The 17,954-nt window shown below is 37.4% G+C and overlaps 1 protein-coding gene across 1 annotated transcript; it reads right to left on the bottom strand.

Moving 5' to 3' along the window:
- Positions 1-12,905: 12,905 nt before the first annotated feature.
- LOC110180466 (uncharacterized) lies at positions 12,906-15,182 on the bottom strand. Its single transcript, XM_020948142.2, has 2 exons — positions 15,028-15,182; positions 12,906-13,913 (listed from the first exon to the last, which is right to left on the bottom strand). Exon 2 carries the CDS (start codon positions 13,885-13,887, stop codon positions 13,354-13,356), a length of 534 nt encoding a protein of 177 aa, XP_020803801.2. The 5' UTR covers positions 13,888-13,913; positions 15,028-15,182; the 3' UTR covers positions 12,906-13,353.
- Positions 15,183-17,954: the final 2,772 nt, after the last annotated feature.

Here is a 17,954-nt window from a genome sequence, read left to right as displayed (position 1 = left end):
CGCCGCTTGTTGTTACCAAGTCCCAAATGGCTCTATATGGCCCTGTATCTGTATCTGTATCTGTATCTGTATCTATGTGTGCCGCCTTTGCAGCTGTATGGGTGCGTACGTGAGAGGCCAATGACCAAAAATGTAGTGACAAGGGCGTCAGAGAGATTCAACAACAAATTTTTCGGCGTATATTTTTCGCCTTTTCAAGAGACCAAAAACAAGGAAGAAACTTGGAAAATAAAAGGGGCAACGCTTTATTCTGGTTTTGTGTCGGTTTTTAATGTTGTTGTATCTCTTTTTTTTTGGGTTGAAATGGCAGCGGAGCCACCACTTTGCCCAGTCCCAGCAAAAGGTACAAAAGCAGACACAGCCAAAGATACAGATACAGATACAGAGATACAAAGCATTTTTGGGAAACCTTCAAATTCGGTTTCAATGTCATGTAACCCCCGTTTTACATGGCAAACACAAACACACACACACAACACACACGTGCAAGCCAAGGGTGGAAATTGGGCGCCCAATTAAAGGCAACACTCTTGAAAAACAAATAGAAAAAAAATATAATAGAAATACCCATGCATAAAAAAAATATGCTTCAAAAATCCTAATAATAACAGCTGTCATATATTTCAAAAATTAATTAAATCTCTAGATGGACATTGTTGGGTTTTGAAATATATATTGGTTTGAACTAAAAATAAGGGATAAATAATATCAATATATTTTTTTCAGATATATTTTGAAATAGTTTAACGATATTTCAATATTTTTACGATTTATTAAATATGATATTTCTGATTCTGAGTCTGTTGCCAAGCCCCAACATACCATTCATTCTCAGACTCTGTTTAGCGATGATTCATTCAATTTTCATAGTTTCATAGCTTTTCATCAAAAAGAAGCTAAAGCTAACTTATCGCTTCTGTTTCATTTTCATTTCATTTTGTTTCAAACCGATTCATTGTATATATATCCTTTTGTTTCTTTTATTTTTTTCACTTGCATTTTAATCAATGCCAATGAACTTGAGGTTTATTTAGCGCATATATACAATAACTCCTCCTCAGGTGGGTGAAGCACCTGAGAGTACTGGGGAAAACACACACAACTCTGGCTTATCAGTTGCGTACATTAAATCCATTCCATTCCACGCATTTCAAGGGGGGGAACATGAAAAGTAAAAGAAAGGAAAGGAATTCTTCTTATCTTCGAGTTTGTCGCTATAGACTTTTTTCTTTAAGCTATTTGATAAGGGGAAAGAAAGGGGAAGAGTGGACGCATACATACGTAATAAACATATAGTATAAATCGCCATAGGGTCAGTGCCTCGATAAAGTTCTTTCCCTCTCTGGCTCTCTCTCTCTTTCTTTCTCCCTCTATAAAATATATTTTCCATTAACTCCCTCTTTCACCCTCTTTGTCACGCGCTTTCCTCTATTCCCTTAGTCATGATTACTAATTATATGCTGGTGGGATTGATTGCCTGCTCATTTCTCCACAGCTTCCACTTTACTCACCTTTCACAAAACAAAAAAAGGATTTCTTCCTTGTTTCCGTTTCGTTTCCATCGTTCCTAATTTAATATAAAATGCTCTTGTATAGTTTACTTAATATTCCTCACTCAAATTCCTATTGTAAAAGGAGTTTAAAGCTGGCTTAGCTTTATGTTAAGTTTAGCTTACCAAGAATTAAATTAAAAATAAAAAAACTGGCGCCATTTGACAGTTGCAAAACTTGTCAAGAGCTTGTTGGAATTTCGAATCCGACTTCCGCGTGGATTGCATTTTACCCAAAACCCGGATGAATCATCATCCCTGCATCGGGTCACCTTTCGTTTCAACCGATATTTGCTGGACTTACACTTGGATATATATGTATATATATACACATTTTCCTTTTGGCCAAGTTGGCACTTTTATTTACGTCTTCTTTTTTCGCAAGTTGAGCAATTTCTCGGTTTCTCGCTTTCTTTGGCAAATAAAGTGATCACGTTGCGACCTTTGGACTGGCAGCCAAGAGATCTGAGGATCTGATAAATTGATAATCTGAGAATCTAAAGAGTTATGGTTGGGAATACGGTACATGATGCGATCTCTTGCCCTTCCTGGCCAGAGTTTCACCATTTCACTTCCACTTCATTTGCCCGAAATTTCACCAACCTCTCCACCGGTTGTTGACTCGTTCCGAGTGCGGAATACAAAAAGCCATTACTCAGCTTTACTCTTTTCCATGAAACAGGGTTTATTAGCTGGCCCAAGAGACAACTAAAAGGCTTTAAAGAGGGTTTGAAAAGTCGTTGGATATCGATATTTATCGATATTTTTATATGAGGTCATTTTTAAACGATTCAAAAATTTAAAAATAGCATAACTAGGCCAAAAATGAATTAATTTTGATTCGGAAAGCTGTCCTATGTCTCTTTTTTTTAGGTTAATAAATCCGCATACTCAATTTGAAATTTAAAAAAATTTAAAAATTTTATCAATTTTTGTGAATATTTCGACAGTGTAACCCCTTATAATTTTGTGAAAAAAATTTAAAAAAATTTTTCTTTGCCTAAGATGGCTAGATCGATTCTCCTGTTGATGCTGATCAAGAATATATATGATTTATAGGGTCGGAAATGATTCTTTCAATGAGTTCTGAGCTTCTGACTTAAATTATAATACCATTTTTTAATCAATTTTAACTATGTTTTTATTCGACAAATTGAGCTATAAAACAAATTTAAAAAATGGCATAACTAAGTCAAAAATTACTTAATTTTAAATCGGAAAGCGGTCCTATGTTAGTTTTTATAAGGTTAATAAATCTGCTTACTCAATTTAATATTTAAAAAAATTAAAATTTTATCAATTTTTTTTGTGAAAATTTTATCGATGTAACCTCTATTTTTATGAAAAAAAATTTAAAAAAATTTGTTTCTGCCGGAGATGGCTAGAAAGATTCGCCTGTTGATGCTGATCAAGAATATATATGATTTATGGGGTCGGAAATGATTCCTTCAATGAGTTTTGAGCTTCTGACTTAAATTATAATACCCCTACAAGGATCCAATTATTATTAATGTTTTTATTATTTATATATATATTTAATATATAAATTCAAGTTCCCTTAAAGCTTAACAATCTTGAGATCATTTTTAATATAATATTTGCTGTATTAAACCAATTTTTAAACAATTTCCTATATAGTATTTCCATTATTATAACAATCTTGATATAATGTTCTATATAATATTTGCATTATTATAGCAACCTTAAGGTCGATTTCTTTATTAAATTTTTATTATTTTACCAATCTTGATATCATTTTCTATATAATAATACCAATATTTATAGTTAGACCCCTTAAAAAATAAATAATTCACCATGATATGATATCGTTAGACCCAATGTTGTTTAAAAATATACTTTTAAGCCTATAAATCATATTTGTATAGAGTATTTGAGACTGTTATCGGAGGAGTCTGGACTTCTCTTTGTATATATACAAATATATATATATATATATTTTTTTTTTGTTGGTTTGTTATTTTTGTGTAACTGGCGAATAGTAATAACAATTCGCCCACACACACACACACATGCCACGAAATAGGTACAATGTTCGTTCAATGACCTTTTACTTTTACACTATTCCCATTACCATGCCGCCCCCTCGGTGCTTTTGCCCCCCCCCCCCATTTCTTCACATTGCTCCCCATCTCTCCCCCATTTCTTTCCCATTTCTAACCATTTCTCCGTCTCTTTTGGCGAGCGGAGATACTATACAGCGTTTGGTTAAATTAGTCAGTTGAGTTTTTTTTTTTGCGATGATGTCTGCCGGAATTGCGTAATCCGTTCCAATAATGACGTCAATTCCAGTCAAAGTCCGGCAAATTAAATGCAAATTGCAAAAAATGCACTTAAATAAATCAAAAATACAAACAAGGTTTCATAATTTATTTATAAATCTAAAAATAAGACTTAAAGAAAAGCCAAATGAATTGAAAATAATTATTTAAATTAAACAAATATTAAAAATATTGTAAAAAGGTAAAGAATATGGAAGTGAAATAAATAAATATAGGGTTTTTAAAGGTATGACTATATTTTAAAATTTAAATAAACATTAAAAAATAATAAAGGAAAATATTTAACCCTAAGAAACTAGCAAACATTCAAGTTTACTTATTATTTATACACAAAAAAATGTATTTAGTAAATCAAGTAAGCAACAAAAAAAATATTACGCTTTAAAACGTAAAAGAAAATTAATATAACTTAAAAAACGGAAGAAATATATAAAATAAAATAAAATATGCGAAAAAAAGAACAAATTTAGTATTCTAAATACAGTAATATACAAATATATATTTATTTTTATAAATATCCCAAGCAAAGATTGAAAAATGTTAATCGTCAAGTTGAAGTTGAAGTTGCTCCACACACAGATACTCGCGCTGCACGCACACAGGCAAACCCACACTCACGCTTGGCGCACAGAGCCACAGAAAGAGAGAGAGAGAAGAGAGAGAAAGAGAGCGCTCTCGGCTCGCTCTCCTCTCCAAAAGGGCACGTTCGGTGTGAATGACCGCCAACTAACACACATTTGTAAGCGCGCTAAAACAAAAGCAAAAAGCAAAAAACCAAAACGAAAGAAATAAAACCTCAAAACGGCGGCAGAGGCAGCGGCAGAGGAAGCGAAGCGTCGTCGTCGTCGGGGGCAGCCAGCAAGCAAAACAACAAAAACAGAAACAGTGCAAAGCAAACAACAAAAACAACTGAAAAGTAAAAATACAGCACAGCAGAAAGTTGCAGCATTTGTTGTTGCTGCTGCTGCGCACCCAACACGTGTGTCGATTACGTTTACGATTACGTGAGTCAGCAGGGTATTATTAAAATAAAACAATAATTAATTTGCCAATCAATAAAACTTGTCGTGATCATAAAAAAAAAGAAAAAGAATGCATGCCATTTATGAATTTAAGGAATTTTCCATAGTTTAATAGAGTAATAAAATAATATGCCAACAATGAATCCAAATTTAAATTAAAGAAAAATAAGAAAGAAATTATTATTTCTTGTTTGTTTAAATTAAAAGTAAGGTTTTTATTTAATTCCAATTTTCAACTGGAAATCAAACATGACACTTTTGTCGCCTGCATCGACTTGCATATGCGAGCTTATTTTTGCCGCCTGTTATTTATACATTTGTATTCACTGTACAGTCGTCAAAAAGTGGAGATTGCTTTTGTTATTATTTTTGTTTGTTGCTGTTGTTGTTGTTGTTATTGTTGTTGTTGTTGTTGTTGCAAGAATAAATAAACAAGCCACAGAGTACAAAAAGAAAAACAACACCATCAGCAGTAGTAGCAGCAGCAGCACGGAATAAAAATAAAAATAATAAAGAAAGAGAAGGAGAAAAGCTGAGGGAGAAGAAGCGTAGAAGTATGGAAAAGAAAAAAACAACGAAGAAGAACCGGCAACCGGTCATTAAACCCTAAACAAGAGCGAAAGCAACAACACAATACCGGCAGCGACGCCGACCGCGCCGTTGACGGCGATAGAACATTGACACGAATACAACAGCAACAGCAACAGCAACAACTGAAACCAGAAGCGTTATGAAATACCAACGCGAGCGCAAGAGCGAGCGAGCGAGCGAGTGGTGTAGGATGTAGGTGGGGAATTGGGGGGAAAAGTGGGGGGGGGGCACTAACCGGCATTTCGCATACAACGACTCTCTTCGAATTGAACGGTGCTCTTTTCGGCTCGCTCTTCCTATCTCTTGCTCTCTCTCTCTCTCTCTCTCTCTCTCTCTTTTGGCGTAGCAAAGGCAGGTGAACGACCGACCTAGCCATTTGTTTTCCTTTTGTGTGTGGTGGTGTGCAGTTGGGATCAAGTGAGTCATTTTTTTTTACGGCCGCACGAAATTACTTTTGATTTGATTTCATTTGTTTGCCTTCTTTTGGCCGTGCTTTTAACCTGGTGCTTTTGCCGCTGTGTTTTTTTTTCCCCCTTCATCTTCTTTTTCGGCCTGTTTCGATTTTCGTGCACTTCCTTGTTGATCGCGCACCCACACATTCGCACATGCATACGCACTGCCTCCCTCTCGCTCTCGCTCCACTGCTTTGCATTGGTGCGAATAAGAAATTCTTTTGCGGGCTTATCATAGACAGAGATAGAAAGCTTGGGGAGAGAGCTATGCGAAATAAATACATACATACGTGAATTCATACACATGTTCCTTAGGGTGGACCTAGCTAGCAAAATCCAACAACTTCACAGGGTATGAAAAAAAAAATCTAAATCGATAATTAATAATTAATAATTATTCTTAAACAAGAATTTATTTTAGTCATTACAAAAATCAATCATACGACAGGTGGGCATTTTAAATAAATTTGCCAAAGCTGCGTATGCGTGTCTTTGTATTAATTATAATAAAAAATATTCTGATTATGTTATGCATTTGAAGAGATAGGGTCCACCCCAACGAATACGCGGAACAACAAAAACAGATCTGCGATTCTTTCACTCGTGCCCTCTCGCTCGCTCTAGCGCGTTCGTCGCGCTTTGCACGCATGCTGACCTTGACTGTGACTTTCATAAAATTGGTCGTTGCTGTTGTTGTTGTTGTTCTTCTTCTTCTTCTTGTTCTGCTTTTTCTTTTTGTTGCTGTCGCTCTTGAGCTTAACCATTGTTATTGTTCTTTTTGCTGGTCGTCTACTTTAGTCGGTTTATGAACTTAATTCGACTCTTTGAATATGAACATACATACATAACGTATGTATCTATGTATATATAAACTAAAAACTATAAAAAATCAAATAAAAAAATATATACAAAAATGTACACGCACTGACTTAACCGTTAAGTCCATTGCTTTTTGGCCTTATCTTTTGGGTATTTCCAGTCTAATTTTTTTTAAATTTCTCTCTTTGTTGCCCATAAAATAAATAAATACTTTAATATAAAATTTTTTGTTATATTTTATAGTTATAATTAAATACTTTGTAGTGAGAAACAAATAATAGTACAGTTTTACTAGGTAAGTATTACATAGTACATTCTCATTGATTGCTAATGAAGTTCTTTATTCATACATTTATTTATAAAATATTTATTATTTTAAGGATATGTAACTATTTCATAGATATGAAATTTCTCTCACATTTTCACTGCCTACTTCATCGTCTACCAAGTAAGTCAGTGATCGTTCTGTGGCCTCCTTTTCACTTGCTAATTGTCAGGCACACTCGCACACCTTTACACACACACACACACACACACACACACCTCTGGCTAGCTCCGAAAGTCAAAGCCCGAAATAAAAGAGATTTGTGCCGTGGCGCTTTCTATGCGAAAAGTTCACTGAACTTGCCCTCCAAAAAACCAAAAGCCAAATAAAACAACAACAAAAAAATACAACAATACCAACAAAAACGCTCACTAAAAAAAAGGTGGCAAAGCGAAATTGCTAATAAGACGAAGTTGGCTAGAGCGGGAGGGCTAAAGCGTGGGAGAATGGGTGCAAGAGAGCGAGAAAGAGAGAGAGAGAGAGCGAGAGGTGGGAGTAGAGCGAGGGAGGTGGAACGCATTTGCTCAGCGGCGCGCATCAATTTCGAGTTCAATGTCAAACCACAAAAACGACAACGTTGCCGCCTCTGCCTCTGTCGCTGCCGCTGCCGCTGCCAGCGTCGACGCAGTTGCCAAAGATACAAATGTGGAGAGGAAGGGGTGTAATTGGGGGGTGGATGGTACGTCAAGGAATAGCGGTAAATTCGCCCTTCCGTGCACACGCATCACAGACAAACACTGAGAAATAAAATTTGAATTTTGTTAAGCCCAATTTGTAAATATTTACAATTGCATTTGAAGAAAAAAACAATATTTATGAAGGATAGTTCAAAATAAATTAATTAAATAATGTTCTATAACTTTTAAAATACAAAACAAAATTTATAAAATTTCAATTAATAATTTTTAATAATAATTAAATATTTGTATTGTTTAAAATCCATAAATTGATATTTAATAAACACAATTTAAATGCACTATTTCGCTCTGTGTGTTAGTTGCGTTTGTGGAACGTGAAAGGTGCCGTGCTGTGGATTGTGTCTCGCAGATTGTGGACTGCGGGCAGCGCTGCTGACTGCGGCGTCGGCGTCGACGTTAACATTGCCCGGAGGGCGTTAAACTTCACGGTCACGGCTTTTCCTTCTTATTCTCTAGCCTCCTCCGCCCACCCCCCGCTTGGCCACCTTCTTTGCCACTCCCCACGCTCTGGCTCCCGCCGCTTTCTCTCGCTCTCCCTCGCTCTGCATGTGATTGATGGCAACGTGACGCATTGCTGACCACTACGCACTCTCTCTCTCTTTGTCTCTCACTCTCAGGCTAATAGATTCGCTCTTTCCCCCCCCCCCTTCCCCCCCCCCCACTGCTATCGCCGACCTGCTATCTCTGTCGCTCCCATTGCGTGGGGAAGAAGAAGGCGAATGACCGATAAAAGCCAACCACGCGCCGAACTGATAAACCAGGCGGCAGCAAAAAACCAAAGAACATAGCTGGGTCTAAGGAGCAGGAGGAGGAGGAGGAGGTGGAGAAGGAGGTGGAGAAGGGGAAATCAAAGAGCGAAGTAAAGAATCGTTAAAAAAAAGGCCTAGAAAAATCTGGCACCGAATTACTGTTACCAAGTGCCGAAAGTTGCAGATAAGGAAAAATAATAGAGTATTTCTTTGAATTTAAATTAAATTGAAATGAAGTCGAACAGCGACAATAAACAATTTAAAAATCTAAAACTTTAAAATAACCTAGAAAAAGTTGGATTAAATTTGATTTAAGGGAAAATATTCTGATAAACTCTATAGAAATATCCAATCTGGATTATTTTGAACCACAAAAACGCTCGCCATATTGCAGATTGCAGTTCGCATTGGCCGGGGACCAGAAATGAGCGGTGGAAAGCAGGAAAAACGGGGCAGACCGTCGAGCATTCAACCCTAACCTCAGACAATGTTGAACTATGCACCAACAAACACACACACACACACGCGCGCGCTCAAACACAGACGGGGTGCATCGACGGCAGCCCTACATTTTGCTTCCCCTAAAAAAAAAAGGCAGCGCGCAAAAAGAAAAAAAAAACAGCAGCAAAAATGGGAGTACAAAAGGCAGGAACAACAACAAGGGAAGTTGTCGAGATGTTCGTGAAGAGCAGGAGAAGAGGCTTTCGGGAATTGCCACATTACGTCACGAGGGAAAGAGCCGGAGAGAGCCAGGGCCAACGAGAGAGCGGAAGAGAGAGAGAGAGAGAGAGAGAGAGGGACATCGAAAGGCCAACGACCAGCACACATTTCGAGCCGCAAGAAAGGAGGAGATGGAGAAGAAGAATAGGGAAAAGGACCGACAAGGAGGCAGCGCAAGCGATAGGGAAGGGGGCGTGCGACCCTCGTCAACAGACAAGGGCCCCGCCACAAATGGGAGCAAGCGAGAGGGAGATAGCGTGCTGGCAAGTTCAACAACCTTTGGTGACCCTGAGAAGCGAGGTCAGCAACCCCTACGCGTACACGTCCATGTGTGTGTGTGTGTGTGTGCGCGCTCTCTTTCCCTCTCTATCTCCACTTCTTTCTCTTTGACAAACACACGGAAGGAAAGGGAACCGATTAGGGTGGTCCTTTTTAAGTATTAGAATTTATTAATTTATTTTTTAAAATAATTTATTACAAATAAAAAATGCACAATTTTTTGATAAGGAATATTCTTATTTTAGAAATATGAATATACATAATTAAGATTTTGCAAAAATACCAAAATTTGTTCTTTGAAGATTTGTTAAGGTCATAAATAATATGCTTTTATTTTATTATTTTTTTTGCGAGTTACATTTTCAAACTTCCTTGTGTCTAAGGTCCACCCTGATTAACATTAGCCACAGAGCACAGAGAACGAGAGGGCTATAGGGAAGCGATGGCAGAGCGCGCGTCAGAGCGAGAGGGATGGAACCGATGGATGCCTGGGGTAGGCAAACTTTGGTTTTGGATGCGTTTGTTTTTGCCGGTCGTTGCCCGACAACGTCGACTGCGACGCCGGCAGCGACGCGAGCGCCAGCAACTTTGGGGTCGTTGGTGTCGTTATCCTATATACCGAGAAAAATCTATTTTTATTTGCATGCCTTTGCCCGGTCGGCCGCCTTTGGCTTTGCCTTGGTGTGTTTTTTTTGGCGCTGCGTCGCGATTTGGAGGGGGAGGGGGGGTAGGAGGGGGGTTCCGGGATTCGGCTTTAGGATATTGTAAATGTTCAGATAAAAAATGAACCTGCCTTTCGGGCCAGCTGGTTGTTGTTGTTGTTGTTTTTCTTTTTGCTGCACCCACATTTAGGTTGGAGTTGGAGTTGGAGTTGGAGTTCGATTAAGTTCGATTAAGCCTCTCTGGGGAGGCAGCTGATTAGCTCATAGAGTCATTGGGTTATTGTAAGGGCTTTATATTATTAATTAAGTATTGTAAAAAAAATTTATGTATATTAAAAATGCATTGGAAATTTATTATGTCATATATTTAAAAATATTTCTTACATATTTTAGAATATATTTCAAGTACTTTCCTTTACCTTAATCGTACCATTTTTAAAGTAATAAGTATAGATTATAAATCGAAATTAAACCTCGGAAATTTAATATTTTCCTTGGAATTTATTTTTTAGCTGGAAGTCTTGCTGCCATTTTCTATTTATTTATTTTTTTAGCTGTCTGCGATCGCCAGACTATGCAGTTAATTTTGTTTTATTTTTTTTGTTGCTCCTTCTATGTTGCCTCTTCTTTTTTCTCTCACTCTGCAGTATGTTACATATTCTTCCGCATTTCTGGTCTTGCCACCGAGAGTGAGAGAGACACAGATATGGGGGGATAGGGAGATATAGAGCGAGAAAGCTAGAACCCAAAGCAATGACCCATGCTTAGGGGCAGGAATCATGAAACAGAGGGGGGGGGGGAAGGGGGCAGAAGTGGGAGAAGTGTCATCAGGTGTGAATGATTTGATTTGAGGTGCTGACAGGTCAGCATTAGTAAATCATTGTTTATTCAAATTTTATCAAAATAAACTAATCAAACAAAGCTAATAAGGTTCATGACCCTGCAAAGCAATCCCAAGCAATTTGTATTTAATTAAATTAATTCAATTTCAATGGTACTTTGGATTAAATAAATAATTTATATCAATAACTAATAATAAAATATACGAATATAGAAAGCCAGAAAATTAAAACAATAGATTTTGATTTAAACATAAAAAAATAAATATAGTTTGTATATTTCTATTAGCAGTTTTGTAATTATTAATTTAAACTTAATGTAAATACTTGTTTCCATTTAATATTCTTAATTTATTAATGAAAATCCCCTTATAAAAATTAAAACGAACCTAAAAATGTATAAGTATTTGGGAAAATATATTTTTTGCAAAAGTTTAATTAACAAAAAAGGTTTTAAAGAGCATTAAATAATAAAAAAAAATATAATAATAATATTAATGTTAATTACTTTATAAATGTCAATATTATAAGTATTAATTCAAACGCTTCCGATAGTCCCATCGCTAATTGGGATGCTTAAGTGGGCGGGTGCATTTGCAACAACAAATGAGTGACATTCCTCAACTAGCGAAAACCAAATGCAAAACTAACATCAACAAAAACAACAACAGCAACTAAAAACAATAACAAACCAGCAGAACAATCAAAACCAAGTGCAAGAAGTAGCATCCAAGGGGGGGTGGGGAAAGGTGACGAGGAGGCAGAAGAAGATGAAGAGCAAATGCATGTGTGTCCATGAAACGTACTTTGTTGACCTTTCGCTGCTTGCTGCGCTGCCAACGGCGCTGCCGTCGCTTCTTCCTCTTCTTTGGCTGCTGTTGCACATTCGTTCGTCGGGGTTAATGAAACCGATTGACACACAAAAGTGCAGGCGCAACCAAAGAGAGGCAAGCGAACGAACCCTCGAAAGAGTGAAGAGAAAACGGGCCCCCCAAAACGAAAGAGAGTCGTCACCTAAGAGAGCATTCCATGCCTCTCTTCCTTCCTTCTTTTCTAAACACACCAATAAGAGTGTTTGGCGATTTTTCTCTTTAAATTACACACAATTTTTAAGAAGTTTTTTTTTTGAACAAAACAAAACATAACTTTAACTGTTTTTGTAAGTCACTTAATTATTTATTTAGTAAATTTTTGACTGTTACTTAAAATATAAAAAATACAGTGCAACATAAGCACTAAAGATCTTTCGCTTTCATACATAGATGGCGTTGGCAAATGGTGGTGCTGGTATCGGCTATAGCATAAAGACTGTTATATTGCCAGCAATTGCAACAAATTTCGTAAAAAATATGGTTTACAAGTGGCCAATTTAATAAATATAAAACCAATAATGAAAATTTTCATATATTTTTTGAATCTACTTTAAAACTATTACTGAATTTCTAACTTTTTATAATCACATTTGAAACTTGGAAAATTGTTTGCAAAACATTCCGCCAGATGTCGCCACTGAATGTATGTAAAAAAGTTTGGCGCGTTTATTTTACATATTTAAACTGAATTGATTTTAAGTTTTATTTGATTATTAATTTGGTTGAATAAAAATCTCTAACTATTTATGTTTCTCTTTATCTGCAGCCACCAACTATTTGTGCATTTAAACCCTCAACAACGGGCCAATAAAAATATTGACGGCTTTGATATTAACTTTATTGATCGATCCGATCTAAATCCAACCACAAGCCAAAACACTAAAGTTCGAACTAAAGACAGATTCAAGACTAGCGGCAACAACAACTATAATCAGAATAACAACAACAACAACAACTATAACAACAATAGCAGCAGCAGCGGGAGAAACAAAGGGTGAGTGCGAAAAAAACCTTATTCAAAAAAATGTTTTTTTAAATATTTTGTTTTATGTATACATATATAAATTTATTCCAAAACTGTAAGTTATTGTTTACAATATATTGTGGAACAGAGGTAGTATTAAGTATGAACTGAAAACAAGAACTCTTATTTTATAGATATAAATGAGGTATTGTGGAACATTGGAATAGTGTGAGAACTCGAATTTAAAACTATTTATAATATTTTGTGGATATTTGTAACATATTGTTGAAGCAGGAGCACTGGTTTGTTGTATTGAAAGTGTTGGAATGTGGCTTGCATGAGTATTTCGAATAGAATTTTTAAATTCGAGTAATGAGTATTTGATTGATAAGAGGTGGTGATCCAACGATGTTTCGTGTTTAAACATGTTGCAAACATCGATGTCGCCACCTCTGGAGTCTTGTTCTCATCATACATACATATGTACATATGTATATGTGTCCTTCGTCGATTACTTGAGATCCTGCGACATCAATATGCACATCAGAACGCAGCAGATAATCAGTGCGCATAGATTCCAATTGAAGCGATATGGTGGACGTCCAGTTATCCATGTCACCATATATGTTTGAAAAAACAATATCAGTACAATTACCGATAAAACGACAAAGCAAATATTGCGCCATGGAACTTGATACCATCTCTTGGTCGTCACAATTCGGCCAGAAGCAGCCGCCGGAGCACGTGCAAGGGCTGCATTGGGCTGATATGGTTCGAAGGTCAATAATGCATCCTCGTCGGAGAGAACGCCACGACGACGATGGCGACGGCGTGTGATAATGACCTCCGATGCGCTGCTGCTGCTGCTGAACTCTCCACTGATACGGCGGCGACGGTTGCGACAGCGACGACGAGTCGAAACCTTATTCGAATTGCTATTTTCATTGGATACCAGAGTTTGAGGGCAATCGGCCAATTTGAGGCTATCACTCGAGCTCCCCTCGCTGCCATGGTCCCCCTCCTCGCGGCTCCTCATATGTGACATCGTTGTAGGGTTAGGAAGCAAGTGCACTGCAAATAAAACCATTTCACTTTCTCTTAGAATAATATTCAAAACACCAAAAAAAAAAATAAATAAATAAAATTAGAAAAAAAAAACTTCACACACGCACCTTTACCGGATGAGAATAAAATTGGAATGGCAGAATCTTGTACAGATGTGAATGACAGGAAACAAAATTTTTTTAAACTTGTGTGATTGCATAACGATTACAAAATTATCGGTATGGTTTGGATTGCCCCCTCCCCCCTCCACGTTTTTGGTATTCACAAAATTATTTCTAATATCGGTATTGCAAAGTGCTTTAAAACTGGTATAGTCTTTCAATTTTAATTTATTAAAACTTATAATATATTTATCAATAGAAATATAATTTAAATATAAATATTTATTTATGGGCTACATAATATTTATTCCTAGCGATACTATCGCTGAAAATATCTCCTTACTGCAATCTTTAAGCAAAAATGCAACTTAATTTTATATAAATATTGATTTCTTAATTTAATTGTACCAATTATGGCCTAAATAATACAAAAAACTAAGAAAGAAGGAAGCCAAAAGTTAATGGCAGACAAGTGGGAGAGACAGAGAGAGGGAGAGAAAGAGACAGAGTGAGAGGGAGAGAAAGAGGGAAGGGGGATGGACCTCATAAATATGCAATGCCAGAAGTCGTGACTCGGGGGGAATGGGTATAGTTGCGGCTTGGAGGTGCTTGCAACACTCTGAGTGAAGGAGAGAGGGGTAGGGGGGTGCTGTGGGTGCTGCGGGTGGTGTAGATGTTGTGGGTGATGTGGCTGGTTGGTGTGGAGCACCCTCAAAAGTCCATGACTTCGCTATGGCTACGTCATTTTGCATTCTGCCTGGCCTGCATGCACCCTACATTCTTCCCTTCATGTTCCCTCCATCTCAACCCTCTCCCCTTTTGTGTAAGGCCACCTCCTACCGCCCCCCAAGGCCCGAGACCCCCCCACCCACACACACACCGCCCATTTTGGGGCTGCTGTCCTTCAGTCTGCGAGTGCAACGAACGCTGCCCTTTAACCTACATAAAATCCACACAAATATATACATAAATACATACATACATACATACATACATACATACACACATACAGTACATACCTGAGGGGGGTTTTCCGCTTGGTTTGTGGGTTGGGTGAAAAAGCGTGGGATGGTGGGAAGCTAGGAAAACTGGGAGCTCAGCAAGGTTTTTCCACTGATGCCTTGATATTAACAATAATGTTCCGGCTGACAAAATGAATACGAATGTTTAGCCCAGGGCCAACTTGATGGGCAAGTTGGCCAAAAACGAGCTGCCCACCCAATTTCATTATTATTTATTAATTTAATAATATAAAGTTTATTACTTAAACGTTTTGTTCTTACAAATTACTAACTTACAAGTGTAACGACATTTTTCTTAAGAACGATCTTCAATTTAAATCGATCAAAACAAAGTAAACAAAGAATAAAAGCTCAGAAGCTTAAATATCGGTATGCCCTTTCTTAACCGATATTAATTGATATTCTGGTGCATCCCTAAGGCAAACAGTAATCAAAAAGAAGAGTCATCATCGGATCAAGTTCTTGCTGTGTAATTTTAATATGTATTTTTTGGCGTCGCTCAACTCATTCCCCATTGGGGAAGTTCCCCCCAAGTTCCTCTTGGTGAAATTCAACTGTATTCGCGTTAACAAACACACACATGCACATACAAATGCATGCGCCTATTACGCCATCGAAAGCGGCAGCGGCCACAGCGGCAGCGGCCACAGCAGCAGCAGCAGCAACAGAAACAACAACAGTAAAAGTGCAATAATAACATAACAACAACAACAACAACATGAACCAGCAGAGACGGCGGCGACTAAAATATCTTCATGTTCATCGTCGCGTCGCCATATCGAAAGGTGGGTGGAGGAGGAGAAGGTGGTGATGGTGGTGGTGGTGGTGGTGGTGCTGTGCTGGTTGGGTGTCTTTTTTTTTTGTTGCCTTTCGGCTTCTATTTACATTTCGAAGCTCCCAACTGCAGCGACGCCAGCTGCGCGGCTCGATGCCAACGGCGACGCCGGGGCAGCGCAGCAGACGCGCGCAGACGAAAGCGAAAGGCCATTGTCCGGAATTTTGTTGACCTACTAAAAGGCAGAATGTAAAGCTACACTGTCATTGCCGTTTGCCGTAGCCAGGCGCACACGAAAAGAGAGAGACAAACTGTGTTTATGCGCAGCCAAATTCATGTATTCGTGTACATGAATCACAACATTTCATCTTATTTATGCAACAGTAAACAGATACTTACACTAATAGCACAGGTGGTGGCATTTTTGCTAATATGAATCCATAAAATTATTTTTTGTAGCATAAACTGTGTCTATTTCGGTTTCACGTATTCAATAGTTCATGCATTTAATGGCATAAACATAGTAACAAAGTAAGAGAGAGAGAGAACCAAGTGGCGAAGCTTTCACAGCGCTACAAGCGGCTAAAAGCTCTCAGCTGTTCTGTTCGAAAGTTCAGTGCACGTTTTTTGGGCAAGCAAATAATATACAGTGAGCACTTTGAATAACAACAGCGTTAGTGATAAAGTGAATTAAATAGTAGTGAAGTAATTAAACATTCCCAAAGGCCAAATTGTAATAACGATTAGTGAAATAATCCCATTTAGCTGTGTTTTTTATAAATTACTTGACGAATATGCATTGCTTGGATTCACTTAAACGAGCTTTAACTGTAAATGCAAAAGATCTAATGCCAGAGTTAAAATAGTCTGAGAGAGGCAGAGCAAGCAAACGTGAGTGTTTGGTGGCGGTGGTGGAGGTGGGGGCTGTGAAGAGGCGGGAGCGTGCTGGGTGGCGGAGGTGGAGGTGGGGGCTGTGGAGAGGCGGGAGCGATAGAGCGAGCTGACTGCGCAACTTGAAGTCATTCACCTTTCGGCCGCTTCTGCTCTCTCTGCTCTCCCGCTCTCTCGAACGTTCTGCTCTGCGGCTCTGCGTCTGTGTCATTTCCTAAGCTCAGCTCAGTTCAGATCTTTCTCTCTCCCCCCTTCCATCTGCCTCCTAATCTCGCTGCGCCGTCGACTTAACGCCTACACAAAAATGAAAAAAACTAAAAAACAAAAAGTTAGCAACAATAGAAAACGAAGCGCAGCCGTCAAACTTTTTTGATGAGCAATAAAATGTATTGATGTGTGTGCCGTATTCGTTGTGTGTAGTGCGCGTGTGTTTTTTTTGTTTTTACTTTCTCTTGGCAAATAGAAAATGAATTACATGAAAGGCAATTAGAAGAACCGAAAGCTGCGCTGCTAACTGTATTTCCTACAACAGCGGTATGTATGTTTAATACGGGAACAGTTTTAACAGGGGCTTTAAAGAGGTTTTACAGGGATTCTAAAGAGGTTTTACAGGGATTTTAAAGAGGTTTTACAGGAATTTTAAAGGGGACTTTTCAAAGTTTTTTGACGGTTTTTTTTGGTATATTTTAAAATGCACTTTACTCGTATGTAGTGATACCAGATATTTTAAACTAGAAAATACTTAAGCTTTATTACTTATTTGCTTTCCTTATTGCTCCTATAAGATTTAATGCTGTTTTAACAGGATTTTTGCATTTGATATATGTTTTTGATATTTTTAAATAGGAAATAGTCAGAAACTGTAATTATGTAGTCTTCTTTATTTTTCTATAAGATTTAGTGATCTTTTGGTAGGATTTTTGTATAGTTACAGGTTTTGGCATACTTTCATAATTATATTACTCATACGCAATGTTGCCTGATTTTTTTAAAATAAATAATATATAGAAAGTACCTTTTTTACTATTTAGGTATTCTTATTGTTCCCATAAGATTTTATGTATTTACCAGAGGATATTTTTATAGTTTCAAAAAATTTATTACTCATACGCAATGTTGACTTTTATATCAGAAATATTAAAAAAGCTATAAATTGCTTGTTTCATGTTATTTTAAAATATAAAATATTTAAAAAATATTACCTTTTATTTTCCTTTATTGTTCATATAAAGTTTAATGGCTTTACAATGATTTTTTA

Source organism: Drosophila serrata, unplaced genomic scaffold (assembly GCF_035046125.1).
Source record: "Drosophila serrata isolate PLE 108 unplaced genomic scaffold, ASM3504612v1 contig_276, whole genome shotgun sequence".
In the NCBI taxonomy this organism is placed as follows: Eukaryota; Metazoa; Arthropoda; class Insecta; order Diptera; family Drosophilidae; genus Drosophila; species Drosophila serrata.
Note: the sequence above shows the minus strand (reverse complement) of the source record. Positions and strands in the feature narration are given on the sequence as shown.